The 21,140-nt window shown below is 48.7% G+C and overlaps 1 protein-coding gene across 1 annotated transcript in view; it reads right to left on the reverse strand.

Moving 5' to 3' along the window:
• The window catches only part of FAM20C (FAM20C golgi associated secretory pathway kinase), a 77,881-nt gene that overhangs the window by 32,451 nt on the left and 24,290 nt on the right, over positions 1 to 21,140 (reverse strand). The window contains exon 3 of the mRNA XM_048493710.1: positions 16,339 to 16,417. Within this exon, the coding sequence (XP_048349667.1) occupies positions 16,339 to 16,417 (79 nt within the window). The remainder of the gene's footprint in view (positions 1 to 16,338; positions 16,418 to 21,140) is intronic.

Here is a 21,140-nt window from a genome sequence, read left to right on the forward strand (position 1 = left end):
GCTCTTCATATCTCACGGTAACCCTGCCAGGCTGGGAGGGGGGGTGGCGGAGGGGTGAGGATGAGGGGAAACAGAGGGGTCCAATAGGATTCTCGCTGTACCCCTGGGAAGTGCTCACGGCACCCCAGGGAACCGTGGAACCCCGGTTGGGAATCGCTGCTTCAGACAGCGGCTGGAGATTCCTGCTCTTAGAGAAGATCTCAAGGTGATAGAGATCAGCTCACCAGGGGGAAATGGCTGCTTTCGAAGGTGGGCACTATGGCCTTATGCCCTACTGAAGCCCCTCCCCTCTTCCTCAGGCTCCACCCCCCAAATTGCCACTGGAAGACCCAAAGAACCTTAAGACACTTTTCTCTTGCAGATTCTTCCCGGGAGATAATGACCCAAGTTGGAAAATTTTGCCTTGGGACGAGTGGGTCGCGTGAGTGGTTGAGACGAACATTTCTACCGTACAGCCGACATGATTCCGTTCGGCTAAGACTCACCCTTCTGATTTCATTTTGCTCTTTTGCCCCTGTCACTGATAATCCCATTTCATTTTTACTATTTATCTTTTTTTTATTTTTGGAGCTGAAATTTGCATCTAAATCAATATTGACCGACTGGTGGGCTGCTCTGGAAAAGGGACTGTGGCATTACAATTGATTGACGTCCTTCCCTAGAGTCCACCCACAAAATCTCTAGGTATTTCCTAACTCAGAGCTGGCAAACCCAGAGATGCCAGCCCCCAGGTGGGATTTGGGAACTCCTTGGAATTATAGCTCAATTTCCAGACTACAGAGACCAGTTCTTCTGGAGAAGATTGATGCTTCGGATGGTGGACTCTATAGCATTGTATTTCACTGAGGTCGCTTCTCTCCCCAGTGGGGACTTAGAACCCTACGACCACAGAACAGTGGTATGGGGGGGACCTGGGGAAAAGGTGAAGGTTTTGTACCCCCCAGGTGAGGAAGGAACACCCATTGACCACACCAAGAGTCAACCTGGGTTTTTCTACCATCCAGTACTTGTGCAACAACCAACTTCAGTGGGGCGTCCTCAGCTCACAAAGGAAACTCAGCTCTGCACAAACGAAATTGGGCTGTAAACCAGTCAAGCGAATCGCTGTCTGTTGTGCCAAGAGGCGTCTTCGGCGTTCAGCCAGCCACAATCCCAGCCAGCAAGCATCTCTTCAAACGGCGTCTGCACTTAGATGACAAATCAAGCTATTTAAAATGGCTTTTGGCATGCACGTCCTCTGGAAAGCGCGGTGTATCTAGGTAACCACGCCGAACCAGAAGGGAGGAGAGGCCGGCTGAGCTCTTCATCTGGGTAGAGAATTAATTCCAGAGGGATTTGCTAACTCGTCTGGCGATGATTTGAAAAGGACGAGTTTAAAATTAGGCTGTTTTTATTTATTTATTTTTACACGTCCCTAAATGTGGAACCACCAAAATCGCACGTTGCCAAGCTGGTAGAGGACACTGCAAATAAAAGCAATCTGCAATCTTAAAGGAAACCCGTCTTCCAGTGTGCTTCAACGTGACTCAGCATCGGCTAGTGAAGAAATCTGTCGACCAGCCCAGTGGCTCATATTTATGTCCTTAATAAAAAGGTATAAAGAGGACTGTAGGGGGTGGAGCCACCGCACCAAATTCAACATTAATCGGAAAGGATGTTGTTCTCGGCTTTCACCACCGGAGGCAGTATCTACCGTGTTTCCCGATACAAGATGTTGTCATATTAATTTTACTCAGATAAGCTATCTTATTTTGAGGAGGATGTCTTATATTTCTGTGTTCCTGTTCGTGGGCTGTGGCACTGCGATCTTTGGGGTGCCCATGTTTCACACTTTAACCAAAACCTCCTACCTAGATCTTGTATTTTTCGGGGATGTAATGCTTATATTAGGAAACAAATTTAACGAATGCAATCGGATGTAGAGTCGCTCCATTGGAGATGCTGACAACTGAACTGGGAACCATTGGCTATTTATTTATTTATTTATTTATTAAATGTATAGGCCGCCCTCCCCCGAAGGGCTCTACTATGCTGAGTAGATGCTCTGCCATGGGAGGAGGGGGCTACGATCTCTCAAAAAGGCACCGAGTTACTGTTTTAAACTAATTACATAATTATGAATATACGAATGACCTCCACATAATCCTAACCACTGGTTTTAACCATAGGGAAGAGGTGGATCCCACCCCCTCTGCAGGAGAATAGCTTTATAAAACAGCAGCCAGGGCTTACCCTGGGCACCCCCGCACCTCCCCGGCAATGCGCCCCCAAAGAAGTGGCGCCCAGGGCTCCAGCCCCCCGCGCCCCCTAGCTACACCACTGCCCTTCCGTCTAAAGAAGACCTTTGTCACCCTCCAACAGAGTTTCTCCGCAGCATGTTTATTAAATTACAGTCTGTATTAATGGTTTCATCTCCACGTTACGCCTTTGAACGTCCAGATGCCACAGAAGAAAGCTGCTTAGACATAAAACAATAGGGCCGTATGCCACTATGCACGCCACAGGATTTCTGCAACAACACCCTTGATTGAAGAAGAAGAAGAAGAGAAGAAGAGTTTGGATTTATATCCCCCCTTTCTCTCTTGCAGGAGACTCAAAGGGGCTGACAATCTCCTTGCCCTTCCCCCCTCACAACAAACACCCTGTGAGGTAGGTGGGGCTGAGAGAGCTCCGAGAAGCTGTGACTAGCCCAAGGCCACCCAGCTGGCGTGTGTGGGAGTGTACAGGCTAATCTGAATTCCCCAGATAAGCCTCCACAGCTCAGGCGGCAGAGCTGGGAATCAAACCCGGTTCCTCCAGATTAGATACACGAGCTCTTAACCTCCTACGCCACTGCTGCTCTGAGACTTAACAAACTTCCCATTTAATAACCATACCAGCTTCCAGCTTTGACACTTTCAGATACGTGTCTACAGATACTACAGCTAACTGGATGCAGCCAGACACACAACAAAGGGCAACTTTGAAGCCACACCGTGAGATTTGGTGACGCAGACCTGCTACAACAGTGACCTGAGTTTCATTTCTGATCTACGCACAGTCAGACCCCGAAAATCAGATGGGGCAACCTGATGCAGAGACATGCTCTTCTGAGCCCAGCAATTTGCTTAAAAACATACCAGAAGCAGAGGCCTGATGCCGGAAGGCCAAACCTTGGGAACGTTTTGAAAAGGAGAACGGCAGACTTAGAAAAAAATAGAATCATAAAAGTTGGAAGGGACCCCCAAGGGCCATCCAGTCCAACCCCTTGCAGTGCAGGAAGACACAATCACAGCAATCCTTACAGATGGCCATCAGCCTCTCTTTAAAGACCTCCAAAGGAGACTCCACCACACTCTGAGGTAGTGCATGTCCTCCGTCGAACAGCCCTGACTGTCAGGAAGTTCTTCCTGGTATTGAGGTGGAAAACAAGCTTGCTCCCTCTTCGACGTGGCATTCCTTCAAATATCTAAACATGGCTATCATGTCACCTCTTAGTGGCATAGGAGGTTAAGAGCTCGTGTATCTAATCTGGAGGAACCGGGTTTGATTCCCAGCTCTGCCGCCTGAGCTGTGGAGGCTTATCTGGGGAATTCAGATTAGCCTGTACACTCCCACATACACCAGCTGGGTGACCTTGGACTAGTCACAGCTTCTCGGAGCTCTCAGCCCCACCTACCTCACAGGGTGTTTGTTGTGAGGGGGGAAGGGCAAGGAGATTGTAAGCCCCTTTCCGTCTCCTACAGGAGAGAAAGGGGGGGATATAAATCCAAACTCTTCTTCTTCTTCTTCTTGTTCTTCTCCTTCTTTTCTTCACCAAACTAAACATCCCCAGCTCCATAAGTTTCCCCTCGTAGGGCATGGATTCCAGACCTTTGAACATTTTGGTCACCCTCCTCTGGACCCGTTCCAGCTTGTCAATATCCTTCTTGAATTGCGGTGCCCAGAACTGCAGACAATATTCCAGGTGAGGTCTCACCAATGCAGAATAGAGAGGTACAATCTCATCCCTCGATCTTGAAACTATACCCCTATAGATACAGCCCAAAATCACATTGGCTTTTGTAAACAAACACATAGAAACATGGCTCAGGCATTTCCCTACCAGGAGGTACAAAGGATGCCCCCTGCAAAATTGCACACATTGTTATTTTTCTCTCTATCAAAAGCCATCCTCGAGACAGGGGGTAGGCTCAGCACCGGCCCCGGAACAAAATTCTTCTGAAGAGTACTTCAAAGTGTTTCCTCGCCCACCCCTTTTCATTTTGCAGAAACTTGTAGCCGCCGGCGGTAAAAAATAAAAACAGGATATTCATTGGCTGCTCACATCCTGGCTCGGAATTTGTGACCTCCTCACCCGCACAAGGCGAACAGACAAGTGTCTTCGGCTGCCAGAGGGTCGGGTATCCATCTGCCGGGATGGCGCTGTGCCACTTGCGAGGTGTCAGACAACATCCCGGGTGCCAAGAAAACATGAATCGGAGCGTGCTGCTGGGCCACTGGGCAAAGAGCTTTCCCTTCTGCATGGTGGATTCCTTCTCCCCTTTGACAGCGCGGAAAGATCCACTCTCCCTTGGTTCACCCTGGGATGGTGGTTTTCCGTGTCCGTCATTGTGACACGTGGACAGCATCCCTTTGGGTTCACAAAGGCTGCTCTGGTTGGTCTGATAGCATCCCCCCAAAATGCATCTTGGCAACCTCCCAAGGCAGTATCGACTAAGAGAATCATAGAATCATAGAGTGGGAAGGGACCCCAAAGGGCCATCCAGTCCAACCTCCTGCCATGCAGGAACACACAGTCAAGTGAAAATGAAGAAAACTTGTACCCACAGGCTAACAATGAAGACTTCAAAAAAAAATTAGTTCTCCCATTGGAGTAGCAATTTACTTTTAGGTAACCAAAATAAATTCATAATTTTACAAACAGTAACCAAACTAATTTTTTGAAGTCTTCATTGTTCGCCTGTGGGTACAAGTTTTCTTCATTTTCACTTTTGTGTGTACCTTCCCCTCTTGCTTAGCATGGAGGAACACACAGTCAAAGCACTCCTGACGGATGGCTATCCAGCCTCGCTTTAAAAACCTCCAAAGAAGGAGACTCCACCACACTCCGAGGCAGTGAATCCCACTGTCGAACAGCCCTTACTGTCAGGAAATTCTTCCTGATGTTTAGGTGGAATCTCTTTTCCTTCCCCTTGAACCCATGACTCCTGGTCCTAGTCTCTGGAGCAGCAGAAAACAAGCTTGCTCCCTCACCACCATGGCATCCCTTCCAATATCGAAACAGGGCTATCATGTCACCTCTTAACCTTCTCTTCACCAAATTAACCTTCCCCAGCTCCCAAGGTCTCTCCTTTTACCATTTTGTCTGCCCTCCTCTGGACCAGTCCCAGCTTGTCAATATCCTTCTTGAATTGCGGTGCCCAGAACTGGCCCTTTCCACACAAACGGCATAAAACATTTCAGAAATGTTTTCGATCGCCCCTTTTACCATGTTGTACATCCGCCCTCCCCCCCTCAAAACGATTCCTGGACGCCGTTTTGTGATCCCCCCCCCCCGCATCAGGAGATCAGTTGTCATTTGGGGGGTTTATGCCTCACCTGACCTCACCTGGAGGTTGCCAACCTGCCTCACCTGCCCCTCCAAGCCCCTGTGGAAGACACTGCTGGGATGGACACCTGAATGAGACATTTCATAGGCACGTTTAGCTTTGGCTGTTCCCGCTTTGTTAGCGGTATTGTCGGGCCCCATGGAAACTCCGGTTACGGTTGCCAACTCCAGACTGAGAAAGTCTGGAGATTTGGTGGTAGAGTCTGTGTTGGGGAGTGGTTTTGGAGAGGGGAGGGACCGCAGCGGGGAATAATGCCACAGAACCCACCCTCCAAATCAGCCATTCCCACCAGAAGAAGAAGAAGAAGAGTTTGGATTTATATCCCCCCTTTCTCTCCTGCAGGAGACTCAAAGGGGCTTACAATCTCCATGCCCTTCCCCCCTCACAACAAACACCCTGTGAGGTGGGTGGGGCTGAGAGAGCTCCCAGAAGCTGTGACCAGCCCAAAGTCACCCAGCTGGCGTGTGTGGGAGTGTACAGGCTAATCTGAATTCCCCAGATAAGCCTCCACAGCTCAGGCGGCAGAGCTGGGAATCAAACCCGGTTCCTCCAGATTAGATACATGAGCTCTTAACCTCCTACGCCACTGCTGCTCCTACGCCACCAGGAGAATAGATCTCTGTAGTTTCGAGATCAGTCACAATCCTGGGATATCTCCAGGCCTCTCCTGGAAGTTGGCTACCAGGGCCTCTCTTCCAGACCCTGCCCCTGCCAAAACAGCCTCCAGCTCCAGCTTATAATTTCCCCACTGGCATCTGTTTCAGCAGAGCCAGGCCACAATAAGAGGGCGGGCCACACGCTCACTGCAGCAAACGTTCGAGCTTCCAAAACAGCTCGGCTGCCGGCCGAAGATCCGGGCCCGGTGCCAGGTCTGAGGGTGGCAAGCTCTTGCGCTCCACCTCGGCTCAGCTTGCCCCCGGCTCAGCCATCCCTACGTGAGCCACCGCCACCTCTGTGTTTACTTTGGGTTTTGAGACAGATCGTCCGCAAGCAGGATGCGGAGGGGTGCTAAATAACCCTGCGGAAATGAGAAGTTGGTCAGAGACTTGAAAAGGAGGAGTGCGGGCGGAGGGCAGAGCCAGCCGACCGCTTCCGTAGCCTTGGGTGTGTCAAGCTGGAACAAAGGACAAAAATACCATTCATGAGAACAGGGTTTCACTTTTAACGGAGGGCAAATCACTCGCCTGATTCCCTTCCTCCCCTCATCCCCGGTCACATGAGTTTTTGTTGAGTCTCAGAAACCTCGGACTGCCAAGGCAGGGTTGTGAAATTCCTAAAGATGAGGGGGTAAAGTTTGTGAAAACACCGCAGTGGGGCATATGCCATACAGCTGGGGCCCAGACCTTTTTGAGCCAGTCTGAAGCTTTGACCTTCTGACATACGATGATAGATGTGATCCCAAAATGGCTGCCGCAGGAGGCGGAGTCCATCACCAAATGGATGCCACAGGAGGTGGAGTCAACGCTTACATGTAACTGTGATAGTGACTCTTCCACATTTCACAAAAAGCAGAAGAGTTTGGATGTATACCCCCCCTTTCTTTCCTGTAAGGAGACTCGAAGTTCCTTTCCTTTCCTCTCCCCACACCTTAAAGTGAGGTAGGTGGACTGACAGAGTTCTGAGAGAACTGTGACTAGCCCACGGTCATCCAGAAGGAATGTAGGAGTGGGGAAACACATCTGGTTCGCCTGATAAGCCTCTGCCACTCAGATGGAAGAGAGGGGAATCGAGGCCGGTTCTCCAGATTAGAATCCATCTGCTCTTAACCATTACACCACACTGGCTTCACACACACAACACAAGAAAGGGCTAATATGGATAACAGGATAAGTGGGTGAATGTCACCGATGCGTTTCCACCAACCAGCAGGTTTTAAAATCTTCACTGTTCTACGCTCTGCTGTCTCAAGTCAAATTAAAGGCCAGAACGAAAGGCCAAGGGAATACCCAGTGCGCTACAATTATTTCATCTTCTGGAAGGTCTCCCTCCGCCGCCCTGCAATAATTGCCCATAAAAGGTTGCAGGGTTCGCCCGTCCCATTTACAAATCCCGTCGCCCAATGCAAATCCCACGGCTCTTTCAATGGATCAACCGCAACGAGGATGCTCCCAGCAGCTCCATCGGAGTTCTTAGCAGCGCCGAAATGTATCTAAACAAACAATGATCAGGCAGTGTTGTTCAATATGCTGCCGCACCTCATGAGCCGTGTGCTGGGACGTCCCCCACCACGCTTGCTCAAAAGGACGCCGTATGCCTGGCAGGCAACTCCTGCAGACTAACCACAAACTGGGTTCTGTTCTGTATTTTGTATTCCGTTCATCACCGTGGCTCAGTGGTAGGGCATCTGTTTGGCGTACAGAAGGTCTTGGGTTCAAACCCCGGCATCTCCAGTTATGAAGACCAGGCAGTAGTTGATGTGAAAGACCCCAGAGAGTGGCTGCCAGTCTAAGCTGATCATACTGACCATGAGGAACCATGATTTGATCCCAGATGAAGCAGCTTTATGCATTCAGAGCCAGCATGGCGTAGTGGGTAAGAGCAGGTGGATTCTAATCTGGAGAACTGGGTTTGATTCCCCACTCCTCCACTTGAGTGGCAGAGGCTTATCCGGTGAATCAGCTGTGTTTCCACACTCCTACATTCCTGCTGGGTGACCTTGGGCTAGTCACAGTTCTCTCTGAACTCTCTCAGCCCCACCTGCCTCACAAGGTGTCTATTAAGGGGTCATCTCCTCCTCCTCCTCCTCCTCCTCCTCCTCCTCCTCCTCCTCTGCTGAGGGAAAAGAGGTATGCACAGTGTACACAAATAATGCCGCCCAAGGAAACAAGTGACTTCTTGTAAGGATGTTTATGCTGAAATCTCAGCATATGCAGAATTCTGATGCCTCAGACATGTGGTGTGATGAAGTCATCTGATGGACAGATGACTGATTGCCATAAGATTCAGGTCCATGATGTATATTCGAAGGAGGAGGAAGAGAAGAAAGAGGAAGAGGAGGAGGAGAGGAGGAGTTTGGGTTTATACCCTGCCTTTCTCTCCTGTAAAGACACTGAAAGGGGCTCACAAACTTCTTCCCTTCCTCTCCCTGCAACAGGCACCTTGTAAGGTAGATGGGATTTAGAGAGAGAATTGGGACTAGCCCAAGCTCACCCAGCAGGCTTCATGTGTAGGAGCGGGGAAACAAACCCAGTTCACCAGAGAAGAGTCTGCCACTCATGTGGAGAAGCGGGGAATCAAACACGGTTCTCCAGATAAGCGACAACCGCACGAATGACAAAAAACCCTCCAAATCTATGACAATCTGTGCATATGCAGCAGCATTAAGGAGGATCCCAAAAGGATCCCTCCAGCTTTGGAAACAAAAACTTGGCCATTCGGAGCGTCTGGAATTTGGGAATTTTCGGAGGCGCCCTGGAGAACGTGTAACAACCAGCAAACAAAGAATGCCTCGCTCTCTCCCAGCATGGAGTAACATCCCAGACTGGATGCCAGAGAAGGAGCTTTTCATTTCATGCCCCTGGCAAGTCAGCTCTTCTCTCTCCCTGGCGGGGAGCTGTTCTCTGTATCCGAGTCGCTGTCTTACATTATGAGGCTGTTCTCTGTTTGGTCAACTCTTCTCTCATCCTGGCGGGGAGCTGTTCTCTGTATCCGAGTCACTGTCTTACATTAGGAGGCTGTTCCCTGTTTGGTTTGGGTGGGGAGAGAGGATCGGAAGTGTCCCAGGCACAGAGAAGCCAGGAAAAGCTTCGAGAGGCAGTGGCTTTAATAAATGCAACATGCTCTTGTTTGGAGGAGACGTATTACATTTCAAAAAGGCATGAAGAGGACAGCAACGGGGGGCCTCGCTCCTCCAGAGAGACGCCCTTTTCAATTATCAATTGCTCTTTCCTGTTTAATTGGAGCTACTGAGAAGCGTGGGCTTTGGGGGTTGTTGCTTTTTTAAGAAGCTGGGGAGAGGGGGAAAAGGGTCGACATGCAAAGCCCGTCTCGGAGCCACTTGGAAATCATTCTCCGGCCTCGAAGCCAAATTCCCATTTGGAGGAGCACAGCTGTTCCTAAATCGACTTGACCTCTTCTCGGCAAATCCCGGGAAATAAATTAAGGCCGTCCAGCCTTCCACTGTAACCCTGTTAAACCGGATTTACGGTGATTGAGGGCTGATTTTGCTGAGCTGCTGGAAGCTGTGGGGAAAAAAAAAACCGGGCAGCACAGAAAAACGCTGGTTTTCTGACTGGCTAGTTGTGGGCAGCCGTGGGCCATTGCAGAAAGCTGGGGAGAGAGGAGAGACTTTCATGCTTTGCGAGCATCTTAGAGAAGAGTTTGGATTTCTATCCCTCCTTTCTCTCCTGCAGGAGACTCAAAGGGGCTTTCAATCTCTTTGCCCTTCCCCCTTCACAACCAACACCCTGTGAGGAAGGTGGGGCTGAGAGAGCTCCGGGAAGCTGTGACTAGCCCAAGGTCACCCAGCTGGCGTGTGTGGGAGTGCCCAGGCTAATCTGAATTCCCCAGATCAGCCTCCACAGCTCAGGCGGCAGAGCTGGGAATCCAACCCAATCCCTCCAGATTAGATACACGAGCTCTTAACCTCCTACGCCACTGCTGCTCTTAGTTGTGTTTGTGTGTGTGGGGAGCGGGGTTCACAGCAGAGCCCTTCGGGGGTTGGGTGGTATATAAGATGAAAAAATAAATAAATAAAAATAAATAAATAAATAAAGGTGGGAGATTCTAGTGTTAGTGGTCAGACTGTTCCCATAATCCTAATGGGCACTTATAAAGGTTATAAAGGAGTTTGAACAGATATCTAATTGCTGGAGAGGGCTGACCCCAACCGCAGTACCCCCCCTTCACACTTTTTAATGGTATACATTGCTATGAGCAGCAGTGGCGTGGTGGTTAAGAGCAGGTGCACTCTAATCTGGAGGAACCGGGTTTGATTCCCCTCTCTCTGCTGGAGCTGTGGAGGCTTATCTGGGGAAATTCAGATTAGCCTGTGCATTCCAGCACACGCCAGCTGGGTGACCTTGGGCTAGTCACAGTTCTTCTGAGCTCTCTCAGCCCCACCTACCTCACAGGGTGTTTGTTGTGAGGAGGGAAGGGAAAGGAGTTTGTAAACCCCTTTGAGTCTTCTTACAGGAGAGAAAGATGGGGTATAAATCCAACTCTTCTTCTACTACTACTATATATCTCATGAGTCTCCTATTACACTATAACAATCATATCAATATCAATGACAGGTCTTTCCTAGAAGACATTTTTCTATAAATAAAATCCTTAACACCCCTTAATAAACACCTATCCTTTAATAGGTCCATCAGAAGTTTTGCCAAGGGAAAAGGCACTAATGTGTCTTTTATCAAGGCTGAAGACACCGGCTAGTATCTCCTAACAACAAACAACACTTGAGAGAACATATTGTTCTCTTGAAGATACTCAGCTATTGTTCTAATGGAAACAGAGCATCGTTCAGCATCACTTAGGTACATGTTCTATAAAGTAGGAAGCTAAGAGTAGATGCAGGGCATGGGCCTGCTCTCATCCCGACTCCCCTCTCCCCTTTGACCTTAGGTCAGTGGTGGTGAACCTATGGCACGGGTGCCAGAGGTGGCACTCAGAGCCCTCTCTATGGGCACGTGCAAATAGAGTCCCCCCCCCCCCCAATATCTAAGCTGGTCTGGGCCACTGGGCTTGATTATTAGCATTAAACCTAAGACCTAGTTTTGGGGAAGCAGTGTAGGTAACCCTGTTAAGCGCTGTTAAACCCCACTGATTTTCATGCGAAGAACTAAAGCGTGATCCTTTACATGGGAGTAAGCTCGGTTGCTGGCAATGGGGTTTGCTTCTGAGTAAACCCTCCTAGGGTCGTGATCTACCCGTTGGAAGACTTGCACGGTTGCTTCAAAGCAAAGCCACGGACTACCACCAAGCTTACTCCCGAGTAACGCACGCCTCTGAGCCAACCATTTTTTCTATATTAAAACCTCAGTATTTAGGTTAAATTGCCGTGTTGGCACTTTGCAATAAATCAGTTGGTTTTGGGTTGCAATTTGGGCACTCGGTCTTGAAAAGGTTTGCTATCACTGCCTTAGGTGCACTCGTCATGCATAGCTCTTTTGCTTCCTGACCTAGATTGATAATGTATAACCTGCCCTATATCTTTTCCAAACCCCATTCATAGAATTATAGAATCATAGAGTTGGAAGAGACCCCCAAAGGGCCATCAAGTCCAACCTCCTGCCGTGCAGGAACACGCAATCAAAGCACTCCATCCAGCCTCTCTTTAAAAACCTCCCAAGAAGGAGACTCCACCATACTCCAAGGTTGTGCATTCTACTGCCAAACAGCCCTGAAAGTCAAGAGGTTTTTCCTGATGTTTAGGTGGAATCTCTTTTCCTTCCCCTTGAACCCATGACTCCTGGCCCTGGTCTCTGGAGCAGCAGAAAACAAGCTTGCTCCCTCTTCAACGTGGCATCCCTTCAAATATCTAAACACAGCTATCATGTCACCTCTTAACCTTCTCTTCACCAAACTAAACATCTCCGGCTCCCTCAGTCTCTCCTCGTAAGGCATGGGTTCCAGACCATTCAATACTCTGTTTTCTTAGACTCTGCATGAACTAATCCTTCTAAGATGGCTGGAGAAACTTTTATTGTTTTCCTGAGACTGAATAAAAACTCTCTGTATTGTCAAAAGAATTCTCATCACTGAGAGGTCTAAATTCCTATTGAATAAGCTGACCAGCCATCCCGCTTTTGGCGTGACAGTCCCGCCTTTGCACAATTTGTCCCGTGTCCTGCGGGTTCCTTCCATTGTCCCGATTTTTGGGAGGCTGCCGCACTGCCTTCTGTGACAGGGAGGGAAACGGCAGCGCCCCCGAAGGCTGTGCGCTCCTGCAACTGCACGTGCACACGGCCGCCAGAAGGACCCCAGAAGGCAGTGTGCTCCTGCGGCTGAACGCGCACACAGTCGCCTACCCCCGTCCCGGGTTCACAAGGTGACCATATGGTCACCTTACTATTAAAGGATCCTGGTATACATTGCTAGGCATCTGGGGTTAAACTCAGGACAATTTTTCTTGCTCTTTCTTTATGAATATCATCTCCCTCTCTTCTGTACCCTGTTGTCGTGGAAGGGCTAAATGTAAAATAGCATTGTTATTTTATTAGCAATGCCGGTTATTCAAACAGTTTGTAGTTCTTAAATGTAAACTATTGCCACTTGTTTTTACTGGACTGTATCCAGAGGAAACTGGCAGCCGACCAAAGCCAAGCACCAGCTAAATTGGCAGACTTCCTCCTTATGGTGCTAGAAAGAAGAGCCATATAGAACAATTGTAGCAACATTTCGGTGTGATGTTTCCTGGATCTGTTTTTAGATCTCTGCTTTTCTGTCAGGCGGGCGCTCTGGTAAAAGTCACACGGAGCACAGCTGTAAAACTATACAATGGTCCTTTTTGCTTAGCATAACCAATATTGTTGCACAACCAGGCCTGGGACCCAGGAAAGGCTGGTGCGAGGATTCGAACTCAATCCTTACTTGAATAGCGGGCAGAACCTTCCCATTGTCCAGGGTATTCCTTCCAGCTGTAATGCTGCCCAGAAAGCTTTGAAATGCATTTGAAGAATGAGAACCATATATTGTCAAAACATCCCCCCCCCCCGTCTCAAGAATAAACAAATCACATGATGCTGGGCTGACACCTTAGGTCAGTGGTGGCGAACCTTTGGCACTCCAGATGTTATGGACTACAATTCCCATCAGCCCCTGCCAGCATGCTGGCAGGTGCTGATGGGAATTGTAGTCCATAACATCTGGCGTGCCAAAGGTTCGCCACCACTGACCTAAGGTTGACACGGGCTTCATTATAATATTAAATCTCCACCACGGGGAGGTACTGAGGTGCATCTTTTCGAACACGCATTTTATGAAGGTGGGGTTCACGTGTGGGATTGTGTAAAAGGCGGGTCTTCTTTCCCTCACTGACGATGTTGTGACATTGCTGACTTTGTGACTCTGTAAACTACGACACCACTTGAAAACCTTGGGTGTTCTTTGCTCTTGTCTCTTGAAACTTGTGCTGCAGCCGAACAGATTTACAGTAACTGCAAAGATGCACATATGGCTTGTAGGCGACAAAACTAGAGAATCGCCACGAGCGAAGCCAGAGAATCATCAGCGGCAGCTGTAAAAGCCTTGGAAATCCATATAAATTTTTCAATCTGGTATTAGAACAAATCGGGTTATTATGACAATCTGCTTCAACGAGGCGCACTTCCGTTTTGTGAATGGGAAGCTAGCCTTTCCCATAGTGAGTCACGTTAAAATCCAGCCACGCGGCTGTTTCTTCCTCTCAGTCCGCAGCTGTCTCTCAATCGCTGAAGTCCACATATAGAAAAGGAGACTTGTGACACCACAAACGGTAATGTAACCCCCATGCTCAGAATGGGTTGACCCAGTAAGGGGTGGAGACTCAAAGCAGCAGATGGCTGCAGAACTCGTGTAGTTTGGAGGAGACAAGGCTACCAGACTTGGACCTTGATTTCTATAAACACCTTGTTAAGGGTTTCTTTTTGTGGTTGCAATGGGTGAGAGTTCTCCTGGAAACCTTCATCATGTTCAATCCTGATCATCAAGCCCTGGGAGTCTTCAGGAGCCAACCCACTTGCAAAGAAGAATCGGACTTGGCAGTATCAGTAGACTGTAAAAGAAGGACTTGAAAATGCAACCTGAACAGGACCTTGAAGTGTGATGTTAAATGTTGATGTTATATGTTAAGAAAGTAAACCATTTGGTTTTTAAAAATTGTTGTTGCAAACTCATTCCAGGTTCTGCCCCACAGAACCCACAAGCTGAGGTTACACTAACAGATTCCCTTGCAGCAGAATTTTTGGTGGGTTATCATGATGAATTAAGCATGCTCCCAGCGGCGTATCTAGGGAAAATGTAGCCCGGTGCAAAAATCTGAGTTTTCTGCCCCCACCCCCCATGGGCGGCCACCCTCCTCCACCACAACCAAACAATATTTTTTTTCTGCAATTGGTCATCTCAAAGTCACCATCACATTATAGAACATGCCCCAACTCACACATCTGAATACAGCAATGGTCCATGCGGTGTATGGACCCGGGGGGAAGAAGGAGTGGTTTGGGGGTGATTCCCCCCCCCCACGTGACTAAATGGCCACAGTCCAGGGACATTTGACCCCATATGTCCCCCTGTGTGCTTCCACTGGTCAGATATCTACCCGCAACAACGAAGGAAATGTTGCAATCAAGCGGACCCAAAAAGCAATCAAATGCAATGTATTAACAATGTTGACAACCTTTCAAACAAAGGAGTCGGAACAGCATATCTGCTCCAACAAAACCTTCCTTCCAAGTTAGATACAAGCCCCCCCTCCCCCCTCCACTTTAAGCTGAAGTTGATCTGAATTTGAGTTCATATTTTCTCCACAACACTTCTGTGGTTCTAGTAACCCTTTCCACGCAGAGCATTTAAACTGTTAGGAAAACATTTTCAATGGGGAATGGCAGAGGGGCGTGGGAAACGCCTTACAGAGATCGCACAGCGGTGAAGCCATTTTAAAAAAAGGTTCCGCCCGAAGAATCGTTTCTAAAGGGGATTCGGTGAAAATGTTTTGAGGCTGGAAATAAAACGTTTTCAGAACCAAAGAGGGGGAAAACCCCAACGTGGGACTCCATGGAAGAAACATTTTATTTCCTTCCTCAAAAGGTTTGCGTTGAAAGGCCTACTGCAGTGGTGGCGAACCTTTGGCACTCCAGATGTTATGGACTACAATTCCCATCAGCCCCTGCCAGCATGGCCAATTGGCCATGCTGGTAGGGGCTGATGGGAATTGTAGTCCATAACATCTGGAGCGCCAAAGGTTCGCCACCACGGGCCTAGTGGGACTGACCAGTAGTGGAGAACAGAAAACAGAGAACCAACAGAATCCAGCAAATGAGAATGCTCAGTCTAACTTGCTTCTTACCTGGGATAACTTAAAAAGTGGGTTTCTGAGCTTCTCAAATGATATTAGAAGATGGGGGGGGGGGGATTACAGCTGGAGAAGACTTGGAATTCTAGCTCAAGGCTAGAGTTGCAAACTCCAGTTGGTGGCTAGAGATCTCCTGGGATTACAGTGGATCTCTAGGCAACAAAGAGCAGTTCGGCTGGAGAAAATGGCAGCTTTAAAAGACATTATACCCCACGAAGTCCCTCCTCTCTTCAAACCTTATCCTCTGCAGGTTCCACCCCCCCTAATCTCTGGGTATTTCCCAACCTGGAGCTGACAGTTCTGTTCAGAGCACAAATAGCTCCACTGGGGTCTAACTCATATTGAATCAGGAATCATTCATTTTGGGTCACTCCCTTCCTTTGCAAAAATAAACGTTGGGGCTTGGAAAAGGGGCATATCTGTGCATCTTGTAGGACCACCTCTTGGAAGCTCTGTAGCTTTTCACAACAAACCCACAAAAACAACAAGATTTTGCCCGCTACTGCAAGAGGTAGGGAATTGTGATCTTCTACAGAGAAAGGCAGCGGAAGAGAGGCATTTGTCATGCAAATGAGCATCCTGCCCCGCGCAGACAGCCCAAGCTGGAGCCAGGAGCTATTTTTAGCCTCATTTTGTGAATTCTCCTCAAGGCTCAGCCAAAAAAACCGGCTGTCCCCCAACGACCCTCCGCCAGAAGTATCAGAGCGACGACGAGACGCGGCGACGGCAATCGCAACGAGATTTGGCACTTACTTCATCGGCTTAAACAAGGCTTGTCCGTAGTTTTGAAAGGTCATGATGAGTTTCAGTTGCGTGCCTCCCGATTTCATTGCTTGAGAGAGAGAGAGAGAGAGAGAGAGAGAGAGAGAGAAGAAATTGTTAAATTATCCACACCATATGGTCCGATCGACACCTCGAAACAGTTCCTTTATATTGTGAAATGTCACAGCTCTCCATCTGTGGGGGGAAAGCCAAGCTATTTATACTGCCGTCAGCACTAAAACGTGGCGGGTTTTTAATGCTCTGCCGCTTTGCGCAAGACTTCACTCTAAGGTGGGGGGCGGCTCATTCAGCGGAATTTACTATGCTTTAACCCATGAGCAGAGTTTCAGGTGTTAGAGATGGAAAACTGGATCCCGTCCTACCTCGCAGGGACGGCCTGCAGAATGTAAACCCACAGGTTAACGTTGCACCACGATGATGATGAAGGAGAAGAGTTTGAATTTTATACCCCACCGTTCTCTCCTGTAAGGAGACTCAAAGGCGCTTACAAACTCCTTTTCCCTTCCTCTCCTCACAACAGACACCTTGTGAGGTAGGTGGGGCTGAGTTAGAGAGAACTGTGACCAGCCCCAGGTCACCCAGCATGTGGAGGAACGGAGAAACAAATCCAGTTCACCAGATAAGAGTCCGCCACCCATGTGGAGGAGTCGGGAATCGAACCCGGTTTTCCAGATCAGAGTTTACCTGCTCTTCTTAACCACTACATAAGAAGAACATAAGAACAAGCCAGCTGGATCAGACTAGAGTCCATCTAGTCCAGCACTCTGCTACTCGCAGTGGCCCACCAGGTGCCTTTGGGAGCTCACAGGCAGGAGGTGAAAGCAATGGCCTTTGAGAACATAAGAAAGAGCCTTCCGCTGGATCAGACCAAGAGTCCATCTGGCGTCCAGCACTCTGCTACCTCGCAGTGGCCCACCAGGTGTCTCTTTGGGAGTCACAGGCTATGTTGGTGAGGTGAAAGCCAACGCCTGCCTCTGCTGCTGCTGCCTCCTGAGCACCTGGACTGCTAAGGCCTTTGCAACCTCAGATCAAAGAGGATCAAGATTGGTAGCCATAGATTGACTTCTCCTCCATCAATCTGTCCAAGCCCCTTTTAAAGCTATCCAGGTGAGTGGCCATCACCACCTCCTGTGGCAGCCATATTCCAAACACCAAATCACACATGCTGCGCCAGGGCTGAAGAAGCGTTTCCTTTTATTAGTCCTAATTCTTCCCCAGCATTTCTACGGTGTGTGCCGCTGGTTCCTAGTAGGCCATTAGAGAAAGAGAGAAAAAATCCTCCCTGTCAACATTTTCTACCCCATGCATAATTTTATAGACTTCAATCATATCCCCCCTCAGACGTCTCCTATCAAGGAGTGTGACAGTACTTTCTACCCCTACTATGCCCTGGTCCATCACTAAGTGCGCTCGCACTTAATCAACTGAAATTACACCCAACTTAATCAACTGAAATCACACCCTGAATTGGGGCTGCTGGTTGCTGCTATAGAAACAGGGTAACCTGAACCCTCCTGTCTCTGGAGGACAGGTGGAGATGCACCTCAAGGAGACTCGCAAAATGAGGTCAGCAACCCAAACTGTTCCTCCGCAGCTACTTTGTGGGTCTGGCATACAATGAAATAGCTCTTCTCTTGTTTAAAAAACTGGCCCGGTTCTCCCAGTCAAAAGTGAGCCATTGGACTTTGTTGACATGGAATAACACGTGTCCTTCATCAGCTAGATGTTCAGAAGGCTCCAGGTGGCAACCCTCCAATTGCAGATAAGAGGACATGAATGGAATTTGCTCGTTCTGTCTCTCCGCCGGCCGTGCTTTGCAAACAACCCTGCCGCCAACGGAGCAACCATTTTTCAGTTCTGACGTCGACTCTCTGCCCGGCAGAGGTCACGAGGACACTGCTCAGCGACGCTGACTGTAGCGGCGAACGAGGGATTTATACAGCTGCGTACTCTGCTTGCATCTAACGCTGCCAACCCTCCATTTGGAAATTCCTGGAGATTCGGATGCAGCCTGAGGAGCATAGGATTTTGGGATGGGGAGACGGGACTTCCGTGAGGTGTAATGCCAGATTCCCCGCCCCCCCGCAAGCACTCATTTTCTCCAGGGGAATCTTCTCTGCCTGGAGATCAGCTGTGCTCCTGAGATATCTCCAGGCTCAACCAGGAGGTTGGGAACCTACTTGCATCTCCACCCATCCTCCAGAGAAAGGAGGATTCAGGTTAACCCGTTTCCATAGCAACAACCGGCAGCCCCAATTCAGGGTGTAATTTCAGTTGATTAAATTGGGGGATGCACTGCGAGCGCCCTTAGTGATGGACCAGGCCATAGTAGGGGTAGAAAGTGCTGTCACGCTGTAGCTGATCGATGGTGACCCTGTCGAGGAGAACACAGGTGGGTGGTTAAGAGCAGGTGGATTCTAATCTATAGAACTGGGTTCGATTCCCTGCTCCTCCACATGTGTGCCGGAGGTTTAACTGGTGAACCAGATGTGTTTCCGCACTCCTACATTCCTGTTGGGTGAAACGCGGGGCTAGTCACAGTTCTCTCAGGACTCTCTCAGCCCCGCCTGCCTCAAAAGGTGTCTGTTGTGGGGAGAGGAAGGGAAAGGAGTTTGCAAACCACCTTGAGTCTCCTTACAGGAGAGAAAGGTGGGGTATAAATCCAAAATCTTCTTCTTTATAGCAACTCTTGGTAGGTCTCCCACTCAAGTCTTAACCAGGGCCAACGCTGCTTAGCTTCTAAGAACTGACAAGATCAGGCTACGCTGAGCCATCCAGGTGAGGGGCGCACCAGCATAGAGGGTTTGAAAAAGGGAGTCAGATTTATGGAAGAGCAGTCTATCAGTGGCTAATGTACATGGTGACGAAAGGGAGCCTCCACCTCCAGAAAGAGTCAATCTGTGAACATCTGTTCCAAGAGGCAAGCTCTAGGGAAGGCTCTTTCCTCTATGTTTATGAGCCTTCTACGCCATCTGTTACACCACCATGTGAAACAGGACGCCGGACTAGACAGACCACCAGTTTGATCCGTTCAGTCTTCTCCAAGGTCCTTATGATGACAGAACTTATTTAAGTACAATGAAATCCATGTCCTAAGTCAGACCCAGGGCCATACCCACACCAGGCATAAGCTACCTCTACTTCACCCTCACCAGAGAAAACCAACCCATCTTTCAACTTTTCAATAACACTGTATTGTCAAATGCTTTCACGGGCGGATTCAACTGGTTGTGGTGGGTTTTCCGGGCTGTGTGGCCGTGATACACCAGACCACGGCCACACAGCCCAGAAAACCCACCACAACCAGTTTTCAATACACCTTCTTAGAAGCTCGTCATGCTGGTTAGTGTGTCCTTTCCGAACAAATCCTTTGTGCCAAAGGTCAAAGAAATCCCCCTCTTCAAAAGACCGAGAAGTCAACAGGAAGGGAATAAACCCAACCTAACCCAATGAAAAGGGAATAAACCCAACCATGTATTCCCCCACCCCGAACATGTAGAGGACAATTTCTTGCTTTTAAGCGATGCTATCAGATTCACATTTTTAAAATTACTTCTGCTGCAGCTTTATTGCCAGTGGTCACCACGCTTCTGTAATTCAGCTATCGCCTCTCTTTATTTTTTCTTTTCCCCGGTTTTGCACGCACAAAACGTTATGCAAGCTCATGACCATTTCCAATTACTCTTCCTCATTGAGCAAAACAATCCTCTCCCTCGGCCAGTGTTTTGCTGACCCCAGATTTCTCGTGCGTTACCAAACTGTCCCACAGGAACAAATAAATAATTAGAAATTAAAGGGCATTAAGCAATTTTGCATTAAACAGGCACAGAAGAAGCGGGCCGTTCTCATATATTAGATTAAGTTGGTGACACTCAGTAGGTCTGATTTTTCAGGGGAATTTAAGGGGAACGAGGCCGAACGTGACTTTTCACGCAATTTGCAAAGTTCAGTAGCACTCCATGTAAGAAGATGACACACGAATACAGGTAAGAATCGAGATTTATGGGGGCTCCCCCCACACAGTGGGTACATTCAGATTAGATTTATCAGATTCCAGCTTATCGTGGGAAATCTTCTACTATGTCGTCGCTGGGTGGTGGGAAGAAATTGACTGGTGAAACAGTTCGATTGTCATCTCCAATGCCATGATGCGGCTTCCAGCATAACAGGAAGTGATGTCATTGTGCCTGGGCGGAAAGAACAAGCCATGGGGTAAATGGGCCAGGATTGGGTGAGTCCTTCGAAAAACTGGATCCCTTATTTATTTGTTAGATTTCTGCTCTGCCCTTTCCTGACAAGCGAGCCCAATCTTGCAGAACGAACTGGTTGTTGTGGGTTTTCTGGGCTGTGTGGCTGTTGCAGAAGGAAGCCCAGGCCACTGTTATGATCTGACTCAATGCTATAGCCAGGAAGCATGAATTTGCATGTTTCAGTCAGGCATGAACTCTTATAATGTGGACTACCTGGAGCATCCAATCTGCAGCTCAGCCACCTGCGGCTTGCAATTAAACACCAGTCCAGCATTCTCGATATGATCAAATTGAGTAACCCAGCTCCTTTGGACAGCTCATCCAACTCACAGGCCTCCTACGGGTGACACACTCTTCCTACGGTGGGGGAAAATTAAAAAACGAAAAGAAGCCAGTGATGTTTCCCTAGAGGGGACACCATGCCACTCTAGGAATCACTGGAAACTCTATGGTTTAGCCACACACTTCCTGGCAATTCCTAGAGCAATGTAATGCCACTTCCTGTTTCCCACAGAAGTGACA

Source organism: Sphaerodactylus townsendi, linkage group LG04 (assembly GCF_021028975.2).
Source record: "Sphaerodactylus townsendi isolate TG3544 linkage group LG04, MPM_Stown_v2.3, whole genome shotgun sequence".
NCBI lineage: Eukaryota > Metazoa > Chordata > Lepidosauria > Squamata > Sphaerodactylidae > Sphaerodactylus > Sphaerodactylus townsendi.